The sequence below is a fragment of the Pristis pectinata genome, chromosome 15 (assembly GCF_009764475.1).
Source record: "Pristis pectinata isolate sPriPec2 chromosome 15, sPriPec2.1.pri, whole genome shotgun sequence".
Lineage (NCBI taxonomy): Eukaryota > Metazoa > Chordata > Chondrichthyes > Rhinopristiformes > Pristidae > Pristis > Pristis pectinata.
The window spans coordinates 16,158,985-16,171,638 of NC_067419.1; the positions used below are offsets into that span (position 1 = coordinate 16,158,985).

At 41.7% G+C, this 12,654-nt stretch overlaps 1 protein-coding gene across 3 annotated transcripts in view; it reads right to left on the minus strand.

The window, feature by feature from the left end:
- Positions 1 to 12,654, minus strand: part of kiaa0930 — a 70,216-nt gene that overhangs the window by 16,730 nt on the left and 40,832 nt on the right. For all 3 annotated transcript variants that reach the window (XM_052030567.1, XM_052030566.1, XM_052030568.1), the window contains 5 exons: positions 9,857 to 9,961; positions 7,795 to 7,872; positions 6,681 to 6,782; positions 4,162 to 4,302; positions 809 to 1,003 (listed from right to left, as the gene is read on the minus strand). In XM_052030567.1, coding sequence (XP_051886527.1) covers positions 809 to 1,003; positions 4,162 to 4,302; positions 6,681 to 6,782; positions 7,795 to 7,872; positions 9,857 to 9,961 — 621 coding nt within the window. The remainder of the gene's footprint in view (positions 1 to 808; positions 1,004 to 4,161; positions 4,303 to 6,680; positions 6,783 to 7,794; positions 7,873 to 9,856; positions 9,962 to 12,654) is intronic.

Below are 12,654 nucleotides of genomic sequence, written 5' to 3' on the forward strand. Positions count from 1 at the left end.
AGGCAGCTGAAATATGGTTCATTCTGGGTCTGACTGTGCTCGACTTGGTCCTCATCTGACGTTTGAATTTAAATTCCCATGGCTGCACTTGCCTATTGAGGTCCCTCTCCTCCTAGGTCTAACCGAGCTTCAGGCCTCACTGCTGGGAGGCAGAGTAATTCAGGAGTGGTGAGTGAGCCTCAGGTGTTGGATCCCACCCCTACCCTGAGAAAACTAATGGGCTTTTGACATTGTGTTGTGAAAACCTTTAAGTGTTTTAGAACGTCTCTGGTAACTAGAGATTTTTAAAATGAGATTGAAATGATGAAATAAATATTTAAAACATATTTAACATCATAATAATCTTTCTATTTTCTTGTAATTAAAATAAAGAGAAATAAACAACTTTACTATTTCCATCCAGGTTGCTGACTCCATTTATGCTACACACATCAACCGGAGCTGCTGCACAGCTGAGGGGTCAGATGCCAAGTGTATCCTGCCCCTCAGCTCAGGATGACTGAACTCTGTGCAGAGTCCAGCCGTGGAGTGAGGAGAGGTCAGGGTGCACTGGTGACCGACCTCCAGTGCATTCCCGACTTCTGTGTTGCAAGGAGCCAGTGCAAAAGTCAGGGACAGACCCTCTCCTATGGCTCTGTTCCAAACTGCTGTTAAAGGCAACTATATTTTGGCTCTTCATTTCTGAATGGCGAACAGTACCAAATAACATCCCCTGACATGGTTAAACCAACCTCTGCATTGTGGAAAGGTTGAGGGGAACAGATGACTCCGAGAGACATCCCCTGCCCTAAAGGTTGCCTGTACTTACTTGTTCATGCAGGGGTGATCCTGGCTCAGAGCCCTCCTCTGTACCATAGGGCGACGTGTCCCCAGTTGCTACACGGCTCACTGCCATTTCAGCATGCCCCTTTCCCTGGGGGCCCTTCATCCGGACAAATTCCATGTTGTTATATTTATAAAATCCAAAGGACATCTTCTGGGCCATCTTAGCAGCCACACTGACCTGAAAGGAAGAACAACCCACACATTGATTTAGTCAACGTTCGCTGAACCCCTCTCAAGCTCAGCAGACTTGCTATGTCTCCTAAGTGCACCTAAACAATTGGTCATTGCAGGTTACTCTGCGGTGAGGATCATCTAATATTTCCTTGATGTTGTCGATTAGGTCATGAGATTACCTTGACGTTATTTATTAGGTCATGAGGCTGCCGCCAAGGACCAGAACTCATCTGCCCCTCTCTAGTCTGGAAACAGAGGTCAGTTGTGGAGCTAGGCTGCTGACGTGGCAGAGACGAGTTGAGTCAAGTCAACAGACACAAAGCATTCAATCCCAGGACCATGACTGAGCACACGTGACTGATGAGTCAAAGCAAGAGGATTGGGTTGTTGGAGAAGCCGAGTGGGGTGGGTGAGAAAATGAAAGAGATGACTTTTCAGGAGTGTCAGTTTGTCTGAACCTGACTGCGTTTGCCAGTGCTCAGACTGAGCAGAGAAAAGGCAGAACAACAAACGTTCATCAGTTCAAGAAATATTGTGTCAGTCCCTACTGGATGCCTTCAAAGCAATATGAACAATATTTACTAATAGCTGAAAGAAAAAAAGTTTCTCTCTTATCTAATTAAAATTATTCATAGAGATAAATGGTGTAATTGCTAGTTTACACACATTTAAATATAGAGCAACAGGGTTAGCAACAAGACTGTGCACAAAGTACATCAGGGAGTTGATTTGCTCATCTCGCATTAGCAGAGCTGTTCTGAGCACTGCAGTCCACCCAAAGGAATCAGTCATTTTCTTTCTGTTTCCTTATTTCCTCCTTTAAGCAAAGCATTCCCACGCATTTAACAAAGTCACTCTTCATTAGTAAGCTAGGCACTGCTTGAGAGCGCAACTGGTCCAGTATTCAATCCCTGAAGTCTGCCCACTTCTGGAAAAGAAGAGAATTATTGATCTGATGCTGATAATTCTGCTGTGCATTTCCAGCATTTTCAGAATTATGCCAAAGCTATTCATTGTGCTTCTATTTAATGGAGAGTTGACTGATTATCTTACTCCCCTCACACTCTTTCCCACTTACAAGACGATCTGTGGTCACCATTCAACACTGTCCATTCTTGTTGATCATTTTGTTTGACATCCATTAACTTACAGCACACATTCTCAGTAGTCAGTGCAATGTTGAGCCACTTCAAGCATGTTTGGGCAACCTTTGGGTTGGCAATGAAAGCCTTTTAAAATATCTTGATTAGAGGACTGTCAATTGCAGCTCTATAGAACTCTGGTTAGACCACACTTGGAGTATTGTGTTCAGTTCTGGTCGCCTCATTCTAGAAAGGATGTGGAAGCTTTAGAGAGGGTGCAGAGGAGATTTACCAGGATGTTGCCTGGATTATAGTGCATGTCTTATGAGGATAGGTTGAGCGAGCTAAGGCTTCTCTCTTTGGAGAGGAGGATGAGAGGTGACAATAGAGGTGTACAAGATGATAAAAGGCATAGATCGAGTGGACAGTAAGAGACTTTTTCCCAGGGCGACAATGGCTAACATGAGGGGATATAATTTTAACGTGATTGGAGGAAGGTATAAGGGGGATGTCAGGGGTAAGTTGTTTTTTTTTGCACAGAGAGTGGTGGGTGCATGGAACGCACTGCCGGCAGAGGTTGTGGGGGCAGATACATTAGGGACATTTAAGAGGCTCTTAGATACATGAATGATAGAAAAATAGGGGGCTATGGGAAGGGAAGGGTTAGATAGATCTTAGAGCAGGATAAAATGTCGGCACAACATTGTGGGCCAAAGGGCCTGTACTATGCTGTAGTGTTCTATGTTCTATATGTTCTATGAAGGAATGGTTATATAAACTGTTCTCAAGTTAATCCTTAAACTCTGGTGTTATCTTGGAAACATTGCTGCTCCACCCATACCCTGAGGTCCTGTGCCCAAACCTGCACATGGTATTTCAGAATGAGATCAGAGTATGGTTCCAAACAACTTTCTCACACCCCTGGACAGAATACAAGGAAAGCTTGAAGTCCAAACAACATTTCTCCATCTCCTCCAGTCTCTCTTTCAAGATGTGTCCTTTTCTACCAAAAGGATTGCCATCTTTGCAACTCAGAAAATGGTAGACAAATTGTGTGATACACCCAAAATCATAACCTTATGATCTTTTGCCTTGCTACACTCCTGCTGCAATTCCAAAAGAGTGCAACACTACAGAACACTTTTGTACTTCTTTCCTGCAATTGTTGGGCATTTAAAACTACTACTTCCTACACCCCCATCCCACCTCCCCAATCCTGTGCCTTCACTTTAATGAGTTGCAGTCAGCAGGAGGCAGGAGGCTCCACAAGACCCATGAGGGGTATTAGCAGCTCTCACATTTGGCTACGCAGCTCCCCAGATTGGTATTCAAAAATGAAGGTCTTCACCTCATGGAGAGAGGGTAATGGAAAAACAAAGAAACACAGGCAGGAACAAACAAAAAGGGCATAAATTGGTGACTGAAAATTGAAATAGTTCCTAATGAAAGAGATCATGAAATCATATTAGTACTTAAGTCAAAAGAATGTAGCATTCACTGAACTGCAATAACCTGAAAATCCCTGCACAAGAGAAGAACTCAGGGAGTTGCTATAACATTAATTTGGCAAACCAGCTTCTCTTTGGATTGCCAACAAGCATCATGTCCAGCAGCAGGCAACATTGGTTTGTAGTTAACAAGGTGGCACTGAATTAATCAGCTCTCTCTCTCATTTTTGTTCACATTCTCTGTCTAAACCACTAACAACTTTAGTATATTATTGCTGTAGCAAATATTCAGAGGTTGCTGACAGAAGCACTTGGGGAAAAGAGGGCAAACTAGAGAGTTACTGATATGAGGATGCACAAGGCCACACACAAAGATAAAACTTTACATTTTAATGGGGGACACGGTACCAAGTATGTGTTGCTGGAAGCAGGGAATGACCAGACTGTCAATTTGAGGTATCTGCATTTCAGTACACAAAATGCCAGTTCTTTGTAGATCAATGTAGTCAGCCCCATTCCTCACCAGCAACTCTTTCCCCCTCTCACACTTGTAAGAACTAAAGTCCCACACAATCCAGCAAGATTACAAGCTTGTTCAGGGCTAGCACATTAAAGAAAAAGAGTTCTCTTACCCGGTTATCGTACACCTTCTTCAGTGCTTCATATCTTATGGACCCCTGGAAGATCACGCCCTGAAACGTGTTGTGTTTATCACTAGCAACCAGCTCCACACAGACCATTTCTCCTTCTCCCACAGACATGTCACTGAACACCTGGATCACACATAGCAGAAGACAAGGTTATGCAACAACTACAGGGGCAATGGGATAATTGGTTCAGACACAGTGAGCAGCAAAATAGAAGTGAAAACATGATCTGGGACAATTAAAACTTCCTCTGTTAACGAGACCAAACAGGATATTCCCATCCAAAGAATTTTTTTTAAATCTTTTGATGGGCTGATTTATTTTTGTCTGTGCTGTAGAGTCATGGACACTCTCTCGTGAATTGAAATCAAATAACTGCTCAAAGTATTATTAATCTCCTAGGGTACACCAGTAATTTCACAGTTCTATGGTATTGAAGTTCAGCTATATATAAAAAAAATACACAATAGTAATCAACTAATTAAAAAGGGCAAATAGCAAAATTCCTAATGTGACTTTTGAGCCGGAGTGGTGAGCATTTTAATGAGAAATGCACCAAAACTGCCTTTTGTAGATTACTTAGATATTACAAAAATATATTGCAACATTAATGGAGGTGAAAGATCATCTGCCTTCCCTCAAATCACTGGAATGTGTCAGATTGGCTTCACAGTTACAATTAATTCTGTCATGTTATGAAACCTTTAAATGTTCCATTTAGGATTGGGACAGGGAGCAATGTTTTTTGTAGAAAGGAAGATGTAATAAATCACTTATCCCACAATTCATTCCTTAATTTATTTTGGTCATCTGCCCCCAACTCTCCTTGCGTCAAATTTTGTTTGGTAAGATTTCCATCAAGTGGCTTGGTTTTTTTTTTCTTTCTAAATTACAGGCACTATATAAATACATATTGTTGAATTGATCACAAAATGTATCTGCAAACCGACAAGCCCTTTTCCATGAACATGTGCTGCAGTGGGTGATATCAAGGCCATGGACCATGTGGTTGATTAGCTGAGCGACCCAACGTATACATCTCGGGGGAGGCTGGAGTAGAAAGGGATCAGGGAAAGATGTCTCATGAAGAATTGCTTCCTGCTGGACAAACAGAAAAGCAATACTGACTGGGGCTGACAGCACTCTGCCCATAGAGTAAACCTTGGTTTGGAAAAGACAACAATTTGAAAATACTGAACCTACAAAAAGAAACAGGAGGTTTGTGTTATATTGTTGTAAGCTGAGCTTTCATGGACCAGTCATCTCAACTGAAAAACCTCAAGTGTAAGACAAAGAAAAACATTAAGGTAAGCTGAAAAGTTTGCAAGGACCCATTTCCTACTGAGCTGTTAAAATACAGACCCAGTAGTCCAATCGTGTACAGTGAAAAGACCTCAGGACATGTTAATCAGTATTTCTCCCTCTCCCCAAAACACTCTTTGATCCCGTTTTTGTTGAACTCAGAATTATTAACTGATACCCAGACTCACCCCTCTCCCACCCTCGAGGCCCCCATTTGGCCAAGCAGTGTGAACCAAGCAGCAACTTCAGCCCCAAAGCAAGTTCCTGAGCAGGTTCCAGCTGTGAACTGGAAGCCCTACTCACTGGCCCTCGAAGCTGGCCAAGAATTTAAATGTCTATCATTCAAACACTTGCAAAAAAAAAGAACAACTAAAAATTGTAAAAATATTACTTCAGAAAATCAAAAACACTGGAAAACAAAAACAAACAATCAAATATTTAAATACAAGCTTGTTCACAAATAAATACAGTTAACTTAAATAATTAAAACAATGTTAATCCCTGAAACTTACATCCATCTATTGCAGCCGTTTCTCTCCACTGAAGTGAAGGAAGCTGCATTAGGTCTAAGTTGGGGGAGGTTCGTCAGGAACACATCACAGCATCTCTGCTGAGACTCTGTCACTGAACACCACAAGGAGTTCAACACAGGACCAATGCTGGAAAGACAGCAGCCAGGACCTCTCAGCAAGTTCAGGGTGCCCCATTTGAACAAGCGACACTCAGAAGAAGTTTCGATGTCAGTCTGGCTTTCCCTGCTAAAAAGTTTTGTATCAATGCTCTAATGAGACAAGCTTTGTGACCTTGGGCCATTGTTTGTGGCTGTGGGCCACTTTATCCCCTTTCATTTCTGAAGCATCTCGGAACATTTTCTTTACACTGAATGCAAGTAATCGTTATTTCTTATCAATAAGACTTTCCCCATGGAGTGTGCCCGAGTACAAATTTAAAATGGCCTTGCAGGGAACCATTAAACTTTAAAGAGCCTCACTTTGTTGCAGGTGGAAAGTAGCCGAAGAACCCAGAGGGATCCGCAGCCTGAAATTTACAAGTAGCTGCAATTGGGTTGTCACCCCACAGGTCGAACTTGAGCAATGGCTGGAGAGACCCAGGCCAAATCAACGACTGAATGTTGCAGCTGTACTGATCTACATTGCAGCATTTCCCTTAAAATCTTCCAGTAAACATAAAAGAGACATTACCTCTTCAAAACTGTCAATCATGAAGAAGATGTTTGGATAACTGATTTTGGATTCCTCTCCTTTACTATCCATTGGGTGCTTGCTTGGGGAAGCAAATACTTGCTGTTCACAAAAAAAAGCAAGGAGAAGTGATTTCTAACAGAGAAAATGTAGCACGACTATAAAGTGTGAGATATCGAATTGTATTAAACTCTAATCCCTGCAGAAAATCAATAAAACATAGGCCTGCACTGTTTCATATGTAAACCAGTGCTGTGAGATTGACAGCCAGTCACTCATTACCTTCCGATTACAATGAAGTTTGCTGTTGACATTGTACACCATTTGCAAACAGGCTGTACTGCAGCTAGTTATTAACCAGGTGAAATACTTTTTGTATAGCTATTGGCAACTTGCCCACTAAACCTCCTGAGGCTGCCAACCCAATGTAGGCATTGGGTTGGGAAGATGTGACTTCTGTTTACCAGTGTACAGGCTGGGTTATTCATCGATTTACAGCGAGGATGAGGAGTTAGGGAAAGAAATCAGTTTTAGGCCCAGTTGGAAGAGTGAATGAAGCAGTAAAATCAAGAGATGTCTCATTCACTATAAAGCACTGGGTCCTTACATGAATATTAAGATAAGATCTTTATTAGACACATGTACATCGAAACACACAGTGAAATACATCTTTTGCATAGTGATTTTGCGGGGCAGCCCGCAAGTGTCGCCACGCTTCCGGCACCAACAGCACTGTGTCTGTATTTATGTGTTTCATGGTTATCCTGAATTTCAGTTTTTGATTGACTGTGAACCTTGGTTCAATCATCTAAAGTTTTACTCCTGTTCAAGGCCAGGCTTGGTAGTAAATGTTGAAAACAGTCAGACTTTGATGTAATCCCTTGGGTAACAATGAGATAAAGGCAGTGCAACACCAAGGTGATGTTTTGAGAATAAGAGTGTTCCTTTTAAAATGTGTGTTGGATTGGGAGAGGGTTACATTTTACACTTTCAGTATTTGAGCCATTTTAGAATTTTACTAGCAAGACTTCTTTTTTAAAAAAATCACCCAAACCATTGAATTGAGGTTTCCCTTATTCACCAGGGCCTCAATGTGCAATAGGCAGTCACTCACCTGGGATTTCTTCTTATGGATGTGAATATCTCCTCCATCGGCGCGTGTGCACACAGCACACGTCACTACGTATTCCAGCTGCAGAGAGAGAAAAATACAGGTTTAAGGATCAGCTCTCAGCCTCCAAGTACCTTGTCCAAGTGGCAATCTGCTACATGCTAATCTAGACAACGTTGGAGGTTTATTTGACTGTATGGTGCACCATATAACAAAACAAAGTGATGAAAACATGCATCAGGTCAGGTGGAATCTGCAGTATTTCCAGCACCTGTTGCTTCCTTCTGGTGCGTCATGGAGCCACCTTTAATTAGATATCAGGGTTTTTTTGGAATCTGCCCTTCGGCAATATGTTCCCCCCTCCACTCTACAGCCTACCGTCACAAAGCTGCAGTGGCTCCACTGTTTTCTTGACTGCTAGTTTCATCCTGGTTATGGTCATGCACAGCTGTTTGCCCCGTTCACTCAGACCCCAGTTGTTTCCATTCCCTCATTTACTCCCACTGCAAGTTGCAGGTCAGATGTACAAACAAATCCTGCCACTAGAGGGGGTTCTGCAGCCAACTGCAGTGTGGATGTTGTGGGAAACGCACAGAAATACCAGGAATTCGTCTGACTTAGATTTGCCTCACAGGATGTCAGGAGAGTTTTGGGTGTGTAGAGTCCATTAATCAGAATGGCTAAAGTGATGCATAAATGAATTGATGAAACAAACCGAATATATGAGCATTTTGTCAAACCAATCAAGTTGAAGGATTCAACTGGCACACAGGAAACGTGGATTGGCAATAGGGCCATTAAACTACAGACAGCATAAAAATCACAGGCAGTGATAGTGAAATAGCAGGAATATTAAATTATCCTGATTCAGTACTTGCCATTTATCTGACATCAGGGCTGCGATCGGAAATGATACAACATTTAAAATAAAGGAGGATAAATTTTACATCAAACTCAGCAGATCAGATGATCCTGCTGTAGACAGATTGCATTCGCACATTCCAAAAGAAATAGTGGAGGCTTGTTACCCACATTTAAAAATTGAATAAGGCACAGTGCCAGAACATTGATGGATAGTTACCATTTCATCTCAATTCAAGTAGTAAGTTAGAACATACCTGGGCACTTGGAGACCAGTCAGTTAAACATCAATAGTAGGAAAAATATTGGAATCCTTACTATAAAAGAAAATAGAATAAAATCTAGGAACTAAGACCTTGCCAATAAATAACCAGTAGGGTCTTAAAGGAGACAAGATCACAGAGGATGAGAAAGAAGAATGAGGATTTGAAAACAGAGGCATTGCTCAAGTAGAAGCAATAATTGGGGGGGGGGTGGAAATCAGTTGTTTTGAGAGTCAGGACAGGGGCAGCTGAGTGTTAGGCGATCTTAGGTTTACAGAGACTGGCTCATTGGAGGTCAGCCAGATGCACATTGCAATAAACACACCCAGAGGCAACAAAAGACATGGATGTGAGTTTTAGCAGCAATCTAGCTGAGGCAAGGTGAAGTTAACATTGTTATAAATGTGGTAGAAAGCTAATCTCTGGGTCAGTTGATAGAACACGATTGTGAACAGTCTGATTCAATCTCTGACAGTTACTGGTGAGTTGGTGACGAGGGAAACAAAGGCTTCAGGCTCCCCAATATTAAATTACTTGGAAGGTTTTTCCTCATCCAGCAGTGTGTTGAATAAGCAGCTGAACAACTTAAGAGAGTGTGGGAGGTGATGGTTGGCTGAGGAGAGAGAGCTAGCCCAGAGACTCAGATGAAATTTTGGTAATCCCACTATAAACCTGAGTGTGATCAGTTCACTTGGTTTCAGATCAGGGAGCAGTATTCCTCTTTAGTCGACTGAAATTCCTGGTGCAGGAAATCTATCAACTTGAGCAAAATTAAATAGACCAGAAATTGTAAAGTCTTTTCACACAAAAAGTAAAAATTTAACAACCCAGCAGGCAGTAGGATATTACAAGTTTCAGTAAAAACTGGTTTAGAACAATTTCTAGCAATACAACTTGAGGACACTGCCTGTCCAGTAAGTGACTATCCAGTCTAAATATACCTTCTGCAGAACAAGGTTCAGGTAAACACTCTCCTCCCAGTCAATGTCTGGGTCACCGAGACCAGGCAGTTTCTTGGAATCTCTGCGGTAAACTTCAACTTCAACCTAGTAGATTAAACGGGAGGGAGGAAAACAAATAGTTCACACGTTCTTACTTCCAGAATGGATTAAACGTCAGATCAGCATTGTATAATGGCTCATTATAACAGAGGGAGACAAATTCAACTTTGCCTTACGAGATATTTAGCCCTCTACTGAATTTGAGGAGTTAGATTTCAATTCTATTAAAACCATAATGGACATCCATTTTAGAAATGGGAACATGTCAGAATTCTCACAGAATTCCATAGAACAGAAAGTCTCATAGCTCCTACAGACACAATGTTGAAAGTGTATAAGAATATTCTATTAGAATAATGTAAGGAAGTGCATCTTAAGGCAGGAAAAAGGAGTCGAACAAGCAGAAGAATGTTACTGCGCAGGATATAGGTCACTGAAAGTGGTAGTACTAAATTCTTGGTTTCATTTAACTGATATAGGATACATGAGCAAAGAGAGAATACTGAACTTGTACAAAGCCATCGTTCATACGTAGGAGCAATTTAAGATCCTCACCATAGGAGACATAAAAGTGTTGGACCCAAGGCAATAGGGACTCTGCAAGATGTTGTCAGGGATAGTAGTTTCAGTCTTGCAGAGCAGCTAAGGTTCGTTCCTTCCACCATCCTCCCTGTCTGATGGAGGTGCGCAAGGTCATGGAGGATTATACAAAAAGGAAACCAATTGTTGGTTGGCAAGTTGGCAACTAGGGAGCATTAAAGGAATGATGATAGGAGATTAGATGAATCCTTTACAGTTAGATGAATGCAGGATTTCTCTAATGGCTGCTATTGATACATAACCTGTAAATTAAATCCGTTTGGAAAGCAAATTTGAAATGGGGGTACTATAAATTTGACAGGAATTACTGATCAGAGATAGTGGGATTAGACAGTTGACTCACAAAAAGCATGGATGCAGACTGTTCTGTCTGTTAAGCCCATGCCAGCTCTTTGTAAGGGCAATCTAGTTAGGGCTACCACCCTGTCTTTCCCCAAAGCCCTGCAAATTCTTTCCTTCCAAAGGGGAACTGGATCAGTATTTGAATACAACAACTGAAATCGGTTTCCACCACTCCAGTTTCTAACTTCACACCTTATGCCACTTTTGCAAATCACCTTCATTCTACACTGGTTCTTCTCCACCATCCCTTGCAGTGGGCTTCCTTGCTCTGGGAACTCAGTCATTCTGTTCATTCAGAACAGAGATCGACAGATTTAGGGGCATTAAGGGAATCAAGGCTTACTCGGATAGCTGGAAAATGGCACGGATGTGGGAGGCTAGCCACAATCTCGACAAATGGCAAAGCAGGCTCAAAGGGTCATGTGACACTCTCCTGTTCTTTTGCTTTTTGTCGCTTTCAAATTTGGAAATTATGCCCTGCATATCTGAGTCCAAGTTATTAATGTGTAACAGGAAAAGCAGGGGTCCTAATACTGACTCCTGAAGTAAGCCTCTGTACACTCACCAACAGTCCAAATACACCATTCCCTGTGTTTCCAATTTTCCGTCCATATCACTACAGTACATTTTATTCCATGGCCTTCAATCTTTAATGACATCAGAATCAGGTTTATGATCACTGACTTGTATATTGCGAAATTTGTTGTTTAGTGGCAGCAGTACAGTGCAAAGACAAAAATTACTATAAATTACAAAATAAATAAATAGTGCAAAAGGAATAATGAAGTAGTGTTTTTTGTGCCTACTTTGTGCCACTTTATCAAACCCCTTTTGAAAGTGCTCAGTCACAACATCAACCACATTTATCTATTGACCCTCTCTGTTAACTCAAAAATCTATCGTTCATCAAACATGATATTATTTTAATTAATCCATGCTGTTTTTCCCATAATCAATCCATTTTTGCCCAAGTAACTGTTAATTCTGTCCAGTGTTATAGTTTCTAAAAGTTCCCTCCAACAGTTTAAACTGACTGGCCTGCAATTGCTGGGTTTATCTTAACAATGGCATAACCCTTGTAATTCTCCAATCCTCAGGCACCACCTCCACATCTTTCCTCAGCAACCTTTGGACTGGGTGATCTTCCCCACCTAGTACGAGCAGACATCTCAGTACCCTCATTCTATCCATTTTTAGCCTATCCAGCATTTCAACTATAACTCCATTTGCTGACACCAGTTTAGAAAAGGCATCACCATTGACCTGATGGGTTGAATGGATTGTGAGGCAGCGAGGTTTACCAAGTGCTTCAATTATAATCTGGGAAGGGGGTTAAGGAATGAGATTAATGTATGTGCTACTTGGTCAGAATGGAGGTGGTGAGCTGGAAGGCTCGTTTTTCCAATGCTGTATAAAGTAGTTCTTTGCTGCCTGCCTCTGAATCCAGGAGAGTGACCACATTAAAGTTCCAGAAGATACTGGTGGCTGCTCAGTGGCATTTAAAAAGGCAGCCTGGCAGGCCCACAGCATCACCTCAGCATGCTGCTTTACTGAAAGTGAAAGAAACCGGGTGGATGTGCTCTAGTCAGATGACTGTGTATTTTAATTCTGGAAGGTTGGACTATTTAATGCTCCCGTTCACTTCCATACATCAGCTTTGTTAGATACACGAGCTTTGTTTTACAGCACACCCAACGTCTTGTCACAATGAGTCTCGTCAAGTTCTTTACATCTTCCAGGTGAATGAAAGGTCATATGGAAATTTAAATATGGCACAGCCTACTTTCAGTCCCCTT